This window comes from Anolis carolinensis, chromosome 5 (genome assembly GCF_035594765.1).
Source record: "Anolis carolinensis isolate JA03-04 chromosome 5, rAnoCar3.1.pri, whole genome shotgun sequence".
Lineage (NCBI taxonomy): Eukaryota > Metazoa > Chordata > Lepidosauria > Squamata > Dactyloidae > Anolis > Anolis carolinensis.
In genome coordinates, this window is record NC_085845.1 from 101825640 (window position 1) to 101839539 (window position 13900).

The 13900-nt window shown below is 41.8% G+C and overlaps 1 protein-coding gene across 1 annotated transcript in view; it reads right to left on the bottom strand.

Moving 5' to 3' along the window:
* cracr2a (calcium release activated channel regulator 2A) overlaps positions 1 to 13900 on the bottom strand; it is a 40953-nt gene that overhangs the window by 22825 nt on the left and 4228 nt on the right. The window contains exons 3-6 of the mRNA XM_008111340.3: positions 12371 to 12533; positions 6081 to 6227; positions 3226 to 3316; positions 1092 to 1187 (exon numbers count right to left, since the gene is read on the bottom strand). Coding sequence (XP_008109547.2) covers positions 1092 to 1187; positions 3226 to 3316; positions 6081 to 6227; positions 12371 to 12533 — 497 coding nt within the window. The remainder of the gene's footprint in view (positions 1 to 1091; positions 1188 to 3225; positions 3317 to 6080; positions 6228 to 12370; positions 12534 to 13900) is intronic.

The window sequence follows — 13900 nt, forward strand, 5'->3', positions numbered from 1 at the left end:
GTTTTTTTTCTGGTAAAAAAAATGAACAAATATAGTTTTTCCAGAGTGAAATTGTTGAGATGGGAAAACACGAATAAGTAGACTAACAGAAGACTCAAGCAATTTGTGGCCTTCCCAATCCCATCTGATCACTGCAACCAAGTAGGATCAGAATGGTGGTAGTAATTGGATGGGAGATCGCTAACAAATACCAGGTGTTGTCAGATATATTTCAGAGGAAGGAACCAACAAAAGTAAAGTTGAGTATTCCTTGTCTGAGGGCCCTTCCACACAGCCATATAACCCTGAATATCAAGGCAGGAAATCCCACAATATCTGCTTTGAACTGGTTTATCTGAGTCCACATTGCCATATATTCCAGTCCAAAGCAGAAAATATGGGATTTTATTCAGCTGTGTGGAAGGGGCCTAAGAAAACCCTATACAATTCATGGAGCCACCATAAGTTAGCAGGTGACTTGAAGGCACACATGTTACTGAACTATAACTCCCATCAATTTTCATCACTGGCTGCAGTGGACATGACTATGGTACAACAAGCCGAGGGCCACTGTAACTCCATCTGAAATACATGTTAATAGGCTTGGTAAATAGTAGCCTGAACATTGAAAGATACGTATTTACATTTGTGGGCGAAGCAGGAAACTCAGCAGCCATGTGTTTATCTGGCTTTTCATCTGCCACACCAAATCGCCTAAAATAAAGAGCCAAAGGGAGGGGAAAAGGGAAGACTAAGGCAAAGAACTTCAGTGGCATTTAAAGGGGTAGTATCATTCAAAGTTGTCAAAAGCTGTCTATGACTTGGAAGACTAAATGTAATATAACCTGTTTCCCCCAAAATAAGGCAGGGTTTTGCTTCAAAAGATGTGTTTTCAGGGGCAGTCTTATTTTTTTTAAATCATTTTTAAAATGAACTATATTTAGGGCTTATTTTTAAAATAAGGGTTATATTTCGAGTATCTTCAGAAATGCTGATAGGTCTTATTTTCGGGGTAGATCTTATTTTTGGTGAAACAGGGTATTTAACCAAAAAAAGGAAGCAACTGACAAATCATATATGACAACTGTTTTCACATCAAAGCATGAACATACTCTTTTCTGTTTTTGAGCCAGTTGTTCCAGTTCCTGTTCTTTCACTTCAAGTTTATGCTCAAGATCCTGACTTCGGGACTGGAACCTCGCAGTATCCTACAAAATTAGAAGGAACAACCATAAAGAACAGGAAATATCTAGTCAGAAATAAAGATACACACATTTTTTAAAGCCATGCAGATAGAGGTTCACACTTAAACTTATACACGTGCAGTGTGAATTCCCCATCTCAAATAAATGGAGAAAAAAAAGAATGGCTTGCTCACTGACACTGGAAGGATCTCTTTGATAGGTAGGATGGGTTGGCAATTTGTATTGCAGCTCAGCTGGAAATGTTACTGCAAAATACAGTGTTCCCTCACTACTGTATCGCGGTTTTTCAATAAACTCTAAAAGACTATTATAAATAATAAAAAATTACAATTTACAGCCTAAGGAAGGGAGGAAGGAGAAACCAAAGGGAGAGAAAAGGAGCCCAAGCGGCAACGGGAGGAAAAGAAGGCGATTTATCAACACAGGATTCGTTGATAAAGACTTAAAATAGTGTATAACTACTAAAATAATGTATAAACATTAAAATAAATATAGTATCCCTACTTCGCAGATTTTCACTTATTGTGGGTGGTCCTGGAACCTAACCCCAGTGATAAGTGAGGAAACACTGTAGTTGTAAAGACAAAGACACAAAGATAGGATTGGTGATGTATGGAAGATTATGGATTTCTGTGTAGAGGGGTGAACTGATTCACAGAATCATGTAACTGGAAAGGTGTGCAGGACCAGGTTTTCAGTAATACACAACTTTCTTGTTCATTGTGATATTTCTTTTCTTCAAGCTTCAAGTTTTCTTTCTCCAAGATAAATTTTATCCAGTGTTGCACTCTAGCACTGAAACATCTTTTCACCCAGCACCACACTAGAGTCCAATAATTCTATCTAAAAATGTTTATTAAAGAAAGTAGAATAAAAGAGGAAAAGGGCAAGTCTAAAAGGGTCAATAGAAAGTACAAATTAGCAGTAATCCAAAAATGCCCAAGTACATAAAGTCAAGACAACCAAAATCCACAGAATTCTTCATATATAAATCCATAATCATGAAAACAGGAACTTTTCCCAGGTAAACCCTTTCAGGAAACAAAGGCATGAACCAGAACAGGAAACTTGAGAATATTTAAGAGCAGAGACAGGACAGTCATCCCTTATGGCAATGTTATCTCCTCTAAGAGGCTTGAAGCCAACAACACCACTTAATTTAAGCCTATCCAGGCACCCAAGAAATCATGCCGAAGACACCTAGACTTCAAAGTCTTATCTGAGATTCTCTGAGAATATCTTGTTTGTCCATTTTTCACTCCTTGTGTTCTCAGGCTTAATCTAGTTTCCAAGAACACTCGTCATCTGCCCAAGGCCTTTTCTCAAGGTAACTGGAACTTTCACTTTTCTCTGTTGTATGAGAACAAGCACAAGAATCCACATCAGTTTTATGTGCCGGCAACTCTCTCCGATCACTCACAGACTCCTCATCCTCTGACTCATCATCAGAAAAATCCTCTGAAGCTTGCTGACCTACAACATCTAGGTCCCTGAGCAGTTGCTCATAATACCTGGCTTCCAGATTTTGTCTACCATCTCCATCACTTTTCTTTCGACACATTTCAGCTTGTCAATGTGTTTTTAAATTCTGGTGCCCAGAAGTGAAACAATAGTCCAAGTGAGGTCTGATCAAGAGTTATTAGATCAGAATACTGCTACGTACTTCCCTTGATCGGGGCCCCTTCTACACTGCCATATAATCCAGGTTATTGAAGCAGATAATCCACATTATCTGCTTTGAACTGGATTATATGAGTCTATACTACCATATAATCCAGTTCAAAACAGATAATCTGGATTTTATATGGCAGTGTAGATAGGGCACTGGACACTGTGCTCCTCTTGATGCAGAACAGAATTGCATCTAATAAGCATGCTATGTTCCCTGGTGCATGAGTTCATTTGTGAATACCTTAACTCTTCTCTTTAATAGAATTGGACTTTCAACCCTATAATGTTGTTATTCAAGCAATAGAGGAAGAGTTCTGAAGAAACAAAATGCTGTGAATTTGGGGAGGATCAATATTAATTAAATACTTGCTTTCAAGAGGAATGCTTCCTTCTCATTTTTGATCTGCTGCTCCATTTCCTCATAGAGGTGCTGGATTTCTTCATCATAAGCTGCAATTTTCCTAGTCAAAAGAGGAAAAAACAGGAGTCATATATAAGGAATCAAACCCTTTTGATAGTCTCTGTGTGATGAAAATAAGAGGATTCTTCAAAATAAAAGCTGTATTATCTACTAGCTGTGCCCGGCCACGCGTTGCTGTGGCGAAGTCTGGTGTTACGGGAAATAAAGTATTGAGGAATTGGTGGTAGTTAAGGTAAAGGGTAAAGGTTTTCCCCTGACATTAAGTCCATTATAAATGGGTTATATAGCTGTGTGGAAGGGCCTTGAGTCTACACTGCCATATAATCCAATTAAAATCTGATAATCTGTATTTTATAAGCAGTGTGGAAGAGGCCTAAGTGAGGCCTAACTCTGCCTGTCCCCTGGGCTGAGTGGGTTGCTAGGAGACCAAGTAGCGCAGCCTAGCCTTCTAACTGCCAGCAATTGGATAAAAACAATTATTCCTCTCCCTCTAATTAGGATTTCTTTTCTTTTCTTTTTGTTGTATGAACGTAGAGGCATGGATGAGGGGTTGTGCAACCAAGTTTAGTGTTTCTGGGATGTTGTTTTGTCCCAGGCAGAAATTTCATTACCCTTTTATATATATAGATTGTAGTCACTAGTTTGGTATTTGGAAAACTGGCAAGACAGTGCAGTTGTTGGGCTTCTAATTCATCCTTTTCTATTGCTATGATGATGTGCATTCTAAGTTGCTTAGGGGTCTATATACACATTACTATGGTAGAGACATTGCACTTTCTCTTTGAGCTTTTTGTAATCCCTTGAAAGCCATGCAAGGAAGAGGGAATACAGGTTTAATATCCCTTATCCAGAATTCCAAAACCCCAAATACTCAAAAATTCAAAATTGTCCACATTGTTGGCTGAGGTAGTGATATCTTTGTGTTCTGATAGTACAATGGACATACACTTTGTTTCATACATACATTATAAATGTTGTGTTGAGTTTTTTTCAGACCACAGGTTCTTCAACACAGCCATATAATACAGAATATCAAGGCAGAAAATCCCACAATATCTGCTTTGAACTGGGTTATCTGAGTCCACACTACTATATATTCCAGTTCAAAGCAAGATTGTGAGATTTTATTCAGCTGTGTGGAAGGGGTCTAGGTGTCTAATATGGTATATAAGAAAATAAATGAATGTCATGTTTAGACAAGAAGTCTTATTATGTCCATGCAAATGTATGCAAAATCCGCCAAATCTAAAACATTTCTAATCCCGGGCATTTTAGATTTATTTATTTTTTCGTGTGAGGAGCAACTTGAGTCGCTTCTGGAGTGAGAGATTTGGCTGTCTGCAAGGACGTTGACCAGGGGACGCCCGGATATTTTGATGTTTTTACCATCCTCGTGGGAGGCTTCTCTCATGTCCCCGCATGGAGCTGGAGCTCTATCTGTATATCCTAGACATCATTGCAGCTGTGTGAGGTTGTGCCTGTCCTCTCTACCAATAAGAATACATATTTATTTACTATTTATTTATTTATTTATTTACTTACTACATTTATATGCCGCTCTTCTCACCCCGAAGGAGACTCAGAGCGGCTTACAAATCAAATGTATATACAATATATTATTAGCATAGTACAATATAAGCATTAAATTACTATATTGTACTACATAATTTTATTTCCTTGTCAAGCAAGGCCTGGCAGAGAGGGATAAAGATTTCCATTTCCAAACTGAATGCATCAACGTAGTGTCTAGAATGCAAGACTTGGTTATATAGCTCCTCCTTGCTTGGAATAATCCCTTTGTTTCAGCCATAGAGAGAGGAAAATTATCTTCATGTCTAGGGTGTTTTGTGGGCACAGGAGTATCAGAGGTTCAAGGTATTTAACTGTGCCCTTTCAACCCTAACCCTAACGGCGCTCCATGCAGTCATGCCGGCCACATGACCTTGGAGGTGTCTATGGACAACGCCGGCTCTTCGGCTTAGAAATTGAGATGAGCACCAACCCCCAGAGTCAGACATGACTGGACTTAACGTCAGGGGAAACCTTTACCTTTACCTTTACTTTCAACTATGCTAAAAGGAAATTAACCTGCTTTATTTGCTTTCTTATATCTAATACTGCATCCATTTACCATCTGCTTATAACCAATAAAGTTTCATCATACTTCAACGCACCCTTGACCCCTTAAGTGCATCCAATATGCCCATAATATTCTGTTTCTCAGTCCGGTTCTACCTATGTGGCAGTTTGAATAGCTGAGTGATCCAAATACAGTAGAGTCTCACTTATCCAAGACTCGCTTATCCAAGGTTCTGGATTATCCAAGGCATTTTTGTAGTCAATGTTTTCAATATATCATGATATTTGGGTGCTAAATTTGTAAATACAGTAATTACAACATAACATTACTGCGTATTGAACTACTTTTTCTGTCAAATTTGTTGTATAACATATTTGGTGCTTAATTTGTAAAATCATAACCTAATTTGATGTTTAATAGGCTTTTCCTTAATCTCTCCTTATTATCCAAGATATTCGCTTATCCAAGGTTCTGCCGGCCTGTTTAGCTTGGATAAGTGAGACTCTGCTGTACTACAGTGCTCTCCACTCATGCCATAGGAAGCAGGGTTTTTGTAAAATGAAGAAAGCCAGCTGAATACTACAAAAAGCCACCACCACTACCAAGAGGAAACCTATTTCCACACGTGGTCATGCAAAAAAAAGGAGGAGGGAAAGTGCCAGACACAGAAAATCATGCAAATGGATGTGATCCACTTCAAGAAGGGAAAGGAAGAGGCACTAACTTTTGCAGGGCACTCTCCAGTGCATTCTTTTCATAGTTCACTTCTTGGAGCTGAGAAAATACTTTTGCCAGGAATACTTCAAAACTGGAAAGCAAGTGAGGTTCATTTTTCTTCAGGTGTAACCAGAGTTTTTCTACATCGTTCTCTCTGAGGAAAGAAAAAACATTTTCAAAAAGCACATTTTTCAAGGCTACAGCAGCATTAACATTTCCAAGCAGGATTCAAAATATATCTCATTTCAAAAGAGAGGAGCCTCCGATGGTCTAGGGGATAAAAGCCTCATGACTTGAAGGTTGGGTTGCTGTCCTGAAAGCTGCCAGGTTCGAATCCCACCTGGGGAGAGTGTGGATGAGCTCCCTCTATCAGCTCCAGCTCCATGCGGGGACATGAGAGAAGCCTCCCACAAGGATGGTAAAACATCAAAACATCTGGGCATCCCCTGGGCAACGTCCTTGCAGACGGCTAATTCTCTCACTCCAGAAGCAACTCCGGTTGCTCCTGACACACAAAAAAAAAATCAAAAGAGGGGTTTTCAATTTTAGGGTGCCAGAAACTGAGGTGAGGGGTGTTTTTTAATTCCCATTCTGAAATCTCCCCCTTTCTAAATAGATTTTTGCTATTAAGCTCACTGGGACTACAGTGTTCCCTCACTTATCGCTGGGGTTAGGTTCCTGGACCACCCTCAATAAGTGAAAATCCGCAAAATAGGGACACTATATTTATTTTAATATTTATATATTATTTTAGTAGTTATACACTATTTTAAGTCTTTATCAACCAATTGTGTGTTGATAAATCACCTCCTTCTCTTCTTGTTGTCACTTGGGCTCCTTTTCTCTCCCTTTGGCTTTACAGCTGTAAATTGTAATTTTTTATGATTTATAATAGTCTTTTAGAGTTTATTGAAAAACCGCAAAACAGCGAATCTGCGAAAAGTGAACCGCAAAGTAGTGAAGGAACACTGTAACTTGGAATCTCACAATCTCAGCTTCCAACTATCCATCAGCCTGATTTTTTTCCCAATATTCTGTGATGCCCACACACATCTGGAAGTCACATCAGCATTGATCCTTGACCCACCTTCATTATTTGAGCAGATGTCCAGTTGACACCCCCTTTCAAAAATGTTTGCCCTTTTGACTGATCCTTCCTCCATCCCAATGATCAAAATCAGTGGTTCTCAACTTGTGGGTCCCCAGGTGTTTTGGCCTACAACTTTTGAAATCCCAGCCAGTTTACCAGCTGTTAGGGTTTCTGGGAGTTGAAGGCCAAAACATCTGAGGACCCACAGGTTGAGAACCACTGCTTAGCTTCTGAATGCCTAACATTGTTCAAGCTTTCATGGGCTTTTGAAAGCTGAAATTCAAAACACTCAAGAGGATGAAAAATGAGCCTCACAAATGGAAGGCAGTAGGATCATTATCCACAATTGAAGTGCTACAGCAGAGCCACAAACTCCTTAGTGGAATTTACAAAAGCTGCAGAAAAGTCTACTACAAATGGATGAAAGAACCTTCAGAAGCGACCTGAAGAAGGGATTTTGATCCAGAAACAAGGGTTACAAAATACCCGGGAATCCTTGTTGTTCTACATTCCTTTGTTCTACATTCCTTTATGGTTTACATTCCTTTTGCGCATCTCCAAAACATTAACTTACATGGGACTATGATAAATTTATCTAGAGTGTGAACTACAATATACAGTTGTTTATTCCTTTGACCATGCATTTCTAAGACGTTTATCTACGTGGGACAATACTGGAATTTAAAGTGTTGTACTCAGTTATTGAACATACTTATCTGTTACTGAAAAAACATACAAACATGAATATAATGTTTGATGTAATGCTGTAAACAGTTTGTATTTGTGTATTACTCATGCGCCTGTAAGGATTATAATTTGTCTGTTACCATTGTTTTATTCTGTATATTAGTTAGTAATAGGACAACTGTATCTTTACAGGATTTATAGTTCACCTACAATCAAAGAGCCCCTTGAACCCCACCAATGATAGAATTGGGCCAAACCTCTCACACAGAATCCCCATGACCAATAGAAAATACTGCAAGATGGCGGCGCGCTAACAGCCTCCATGATCAGCTCCGCTGGGGAGGATCTTGAACCGCTGCTAGTTTCTAGTTTGGGGGCCCCCCTCGTCACCAACCAGAGGGGTGAGATTGGCATGTTGCCTTGGGGTTTTTTCGGCCTACCGTGAGAGTTGTTGGAACTGTCCCGAGGGCTGTGGCGATCCTGTCGATGTCCTGGCTGATCGCTATAACAGTGAGCTATCAAGGGCATTGGACACGATCGCTCCCGAACGTCCCCTCTCACTGCGTAGAATCGCGTCAACTCCTTGGTTCACCAAGGAGCTGGCTGTGATGAAACGTAGGAGGAGGGGACTAGAGTGCATCTGGAGGAAATCTCAGGACGTGTCCGACCAAGCACGGGCTAAAGCCGCTATTAAGGCTTACTCCGTGGCTCTGCGAGCAGCCAGGAAAGTTTTCACGACTGCCCGCATAGCGTCTGCAGCCAACAGGCCATCGGAGTTGTTCCGAGTTGTTGGGGAGCTCCTGCGGCCTCCCGAGGCCCAGGGGTTTCCTGATGACTTGGCAACTCGGTGCAGCGATTTCGCGCACCATTTTGCAGGCAAAGTTGCTCAGATACGCCGTGAGTTGGACTCCAGCTTAACTGTGGTCCCAGCGGAGGTAACCGAGGTACCTGTCTGTGCGATCTTATGGGATTCTTTCCGGCTTGTCCTTCCTGATGACGTGGAGGGGATTCTTGGGTCTGTGAGGGCGACCACCTGCGCTCTGGATCCTTGTCCTTCTTGGCTGGTGAAGCTGGCCAAAGATGGGTTGTTGGATTGGTTTGTGGCTATTATAAATGCCTCCCTGGTTCAAGGGTCAGTTCCATCCTGCTTTAAGCAGGCGGTAGTAAAACCATTATTAAAAAAGACCTCGTTAGACCCATCTGTATGTAACAACTACAGGCCAATTTCCAACCTCCCATTTCTGGGCAAGGTTCTGGAGCGGGTGGTTGCTACGCAGCTCCAGGAGTTCCTCGATGACACCGATTTTCTGGACCGCTCGCAGTCCGGCTTCAGGCCTGGACACAGCACCGAGACGGCTTTGGTCGCCCTGGTGGATGACCTCCGCAGGGAGCTGGACAGGGGGAGTGTGACCCTGCTGGTTCTCTTGGACATTTCAGCGGCTTTCGATACCATCGACCATGGTATCCTTCTGGGGAGGCTCGCCGGGATGGGAATCGGTGGCACAGTTCTGCTGTGGCTTCGGTCCTTCCTGGAGGGCCGTTCCCAGATGGTGAAGCTGGGGGAAACCTGCTCGGACCCCTGGCCATTGACCTGTGGGGTCCCGCAAGGGTCTATTCTATCCCCCATGCTATTTAACATCTACATGAAACCACTGGGAGAGGTCATCCGGAGTTTTGGAGGGTGTTGCCATCTCTACGCAGATGACACGCAAATCCACTACTCGTTCCCATCTGATTCCAAGGAAGCCCCTCGGATGCTGAACCAGTGCCTGGCTGCTGTGGCGGACTGGATGAGGAGGAACAAGCTGAGGATCAATCCTGACAAGACAGAGGCCCTCCTGGTCAGTCGCTCGTCGGATCGGGGTATTGGGTGGCAACCTGTGCTGGACGGGGTCGCACTCCCCCTGAAGTCACAGGTCCGCAGTTTGGGGGTCCTCCTGGATTCAGCGTTGACGCTTGAGGCGCAGGTGTCGGCGGTGGCCGGGAGGGCTTTTGCACAACTCAAACTTGTGCGCCAACTGCGACCATACCTCGTGAAGTCTGACTTGACCACGGTGGTGCATGCCTTAGTTACCTCTAGACTGGACTACTGTAATGCGCTCTACGTAGGGCTTCCCTTGAAGACGGCTCGGAAATTACAACTGGTCCAACGCTCGGCTGCCAGATTAATAACTGGGGCGAATTACAGGGAGAGATCTACTCCCCTGTTTAAGGAGCTCCACTGGCTTCCGTTCATTTTCCGATCCCAATTCAAGGTGCAGACCATCATATATAAAGCCCTAAACGGTTTGGGACCCACCTACCTTCGTGACCGTATCTCCTACCATAAACCTGCCCGATCTCTGCGATCGTCAGGGGAGGCCCTCCTGTCGCCACTGCCTTTATCCCAGACCCGCCTTGTAGGAACAAGGGAGAGGGCCTTTTCTGCTGTGGCCCCCCGTTTATGGAACTCATTGCCCATTGAAATCAGGCAAGCCTCCACTCTTTCAGACTTTAGGAAAGATCTAAAAACATGGCTCTTCCGATGTGCTTTCGGAGAGTAACTGTTACATGCTTTTTGTTACGCCCCCATTATTTATCCTCTAGACTATCTGCTATCTCTTCCCTAGTTCCCTGTGTTTTATTCTTATCCTTATTCTTATCCTTTTCTCACCCCGAGTTTTTAACTGAGTATTCGTGCGGCCTGCCCTGTTATATTGCTCTTTGGATTTTGTGTTGTACTGTATATGATTCTTTATTGTATTGTTGTAATTGTATTATGATATGTTGTTTTTATATTGTGTTATATTGTATTTTTCCCGGGCATGGCCCCATGTAAGCCGCCCCAAGTCCCCATTGGGGAGATGGTGGCGGGGTATAAATAAAGTTTTATTATTATTATTATTATTATTATTATTATTATTATTATTATTACTGGAGGGATTTGGGAGGGATTGACTGTGATTTAGGAGAGATGTAGTTCACCTACATCTGAAGAGCATTGTGAACCCAAACAAGGATGGATCTGTACCAAATTTGGCACAAATACCTGATATGCTGAAATTTGAATACTGATGGGGTTGGGAGGGATTGATTTGTCATTTGGGAGTTGTAGTTATTGGGATTTATAGTTAACCTACAATCAAATAGCAATATGTTTTTTCTGATGGTCTTTGGTGACCTCTCTGACACCCCCCTTGCGTCTTCCTCAGGGGTCCGAACCCCCAGGCTGAGAAACACTGCCCTAGGAACCTTTTCATATGGGGCAAATTTCAGAGGCAACTCCAGTTCCATAGCAGATTTGCCACAAAGCTCACAGGCTCCCATCACACAGCGGAGAAGTACTTCCAGGCTGGCTTCATAACAAAGCTGCTGCAGAATCGGAGTCGCCACTGAAAAAAGCTGCTGCTGGCAACGTGAAAAGCTTCCTGTGGTTGCATTGCCTTCAATGGTACAAGCCGGCTGGCAGACACGTTCCCCCCATTGTGATAAGAAGGGGGGGAGCCAGGACAGTGCGGGGTATGGGGTGACGGGTTCCCACGCCCCTAGATATGTACCGCCAAAATCACCACAATCCACGGTGATTCCGGCAGCACGTATGAAGGGGCCATAAATTATGTTGGTTTATCTACTGGATCCTTTCAATCACTGCTTTAGTTAGTTGTCTTACACCTTTGGATATATTCATTCAAATTCCATTTGGAAAGACAATGGGGGTGATAAGAGTTAAAGAAAGCAAAACATGTGAGGAAAGGTTGAAGGAGCTGGGCATGTTCAGCTTTATTAAATGATTGGGGTGTGTGACATGACTGCATTATTTAAATATCTCCAGAGTTGCCATAAACAGGAGGTGCAAGCTTGCTTTCTGTTGCCTCACAGGGTAGAACTACGACTAATGGTTTTAAGTTATGGGAGAGTAGATTTCAAATGAATATTAGAAGGAACTTCTTGACAGTAAGAATGGTTCAGCAATGGAGCCATTGCCTAGAAAAGTGGTGGGATCTTTTTCTCTGGACATCTTCAAAGAGAGGCTGGACAGCTCCAACTGAAGATCCTAGTGGTCCTTGAGGTCCCTTCCACTCTGTGATTCTATGGAAGAGGAAATTTGTGAAACTGTACATGTAGGGTGAATTAGTACACTATATAGAGTGATGTGCCATATAATGTTCTGGCTTCTCTGATGTTTTGACGGCAGTAGTAAAGGTAAAGGTTTCCCCTGACGTTAAGTCCAGTCATGTCTGACTCTGGGGGTGGTGCTCATCTCCATTTCTAAGCCGAAGAGCCAGCGTTGTCCGTAGACACCTCCAAGGTCATGTGGCCGGCATGACTGCATGGAGCGCCGTTACCTTCCCGCCAGAGCGGTACCTATTGATCTACTCACATTGGCATGTTTTCGAACTGCTAGGTTGGCAGAAGCTGGAGCTAACAGCGGGCACTCACTCTGCTCCCGGGATTTGAACCTGGGACCTTTCGGTCTGCAAGTTCAGCAGCTCAGTGCTTTAACACACTTCGCCACCAGGGCTCTTGATGGCAGTACTTACTCTTTAAAGATATTACTTGCTCCAAGCCTCTCCATCAGATCTGAGAACTGATCTTCCTCATCAATATCTGTGTTGCTTTCTTCCCATTGAGGTTGATACAGATTTTCAGGTTCATGCCCTTGCATTTCAGAAATTGACCCTTTCTTCCCAAGCAAAAACTGATCTGCAGATTTAAAAAAAATGTTATTTATTAAAGTATGTAGTACTCAAAGAAAATTCAAATATTTGCCAACAGGTTGGGAAATTAAACATGCAACTCAGATGTAATGTAAACATAAAAATACTTTCTGGAAAAGAACAGCAATTTTGAACTCCTGCTCTTAGCATGTGTATATTAAATTCTACCAAAGAGATTGGAAGAAAGACTTCTGTCTTAATATTTCAGGGGACCACTGAAAAAAATATTTTGCAGTATATACATACAGAGCAATGCCCAATGAATGGTCTGTAAGTAATTTTGAAATACTACCAGAGTAAATATTTATTTTTCCCTCCCCAAGTAAACAGAGTAATCTATTTCTTGTTTTGAAACTTTTCTTTGCACAGTGAGAACATATATTATTGTCCTTAAATATTGACTAAAAGTGGATAAAGACAGAAGCTCAACTTTACTGTTATCTCCCTTCTATTTTGCATATCCTGATGTTGGGGAGGGGTGTGTGTGATCATTACACACATAAAAGAGATCATTATCGTCTCTTTTCTGGTAAATTCCAATACCTTATTTCATCGATTATAAGATGCCCACCCAAACTGAAATTGTCATGACAACAAAATGTACTAAATTAAAAAAATCTGTGATATAACAACACCATCAATTCTAAGACACACATTGATTTTGGACCTGGTATTCTTGGCAGAATTTGTCTTTCAACAAATATTAGGGTAATTGAAATCTATTATGACTACATATTTTCTTTCTGAATATGTGGTCATCTGTTCTAGGAAGGCATCATCCAAGTCCTCAATCTGTCTTGGACATTTGTAGTAGACCCCCCCCCCATGACTACTTTTCTTTTCCCCCTTAATTTTTAAACAGATAATCTCAAACTGGCTTCCAGAATTTATCATGGTCTTCCTTACAGGTATAAACATCCTTGATATACAATGCTGCTCCTTCTTTCCTGTTTAGTCTATTTTTCAGAAATAGGTTAGAACATTTGATTACTGCATTCCAATAATGAGACTTGTTCCATCAGTTTTCAGTTATATCAATTACATCATATTTGCTTTCATGTTTTAATACTTCATGTTCATCTTGTTTATTTCCCATGCTTTGTGCATTAGTGTAGAGACACCAAAGGGCATGGGTGACCTTGCCCCAGTTCCTTAATTAAATTTTTTTCTTCTCTTTGTTGAGTTCTTTTACTTTTTTCCCAGTTCTTTCTATAGCAATTGGGGTATTCTTGCCTGACAAATTTTTGTCTACCAGAATACAGCTTTCCTCCCCCAGATAACTCAATTTATCACTCCTGTTCGCCTATTTATCGCTCTTGTTTGCTAGACTCCTATAATTATCAACTATGCTAT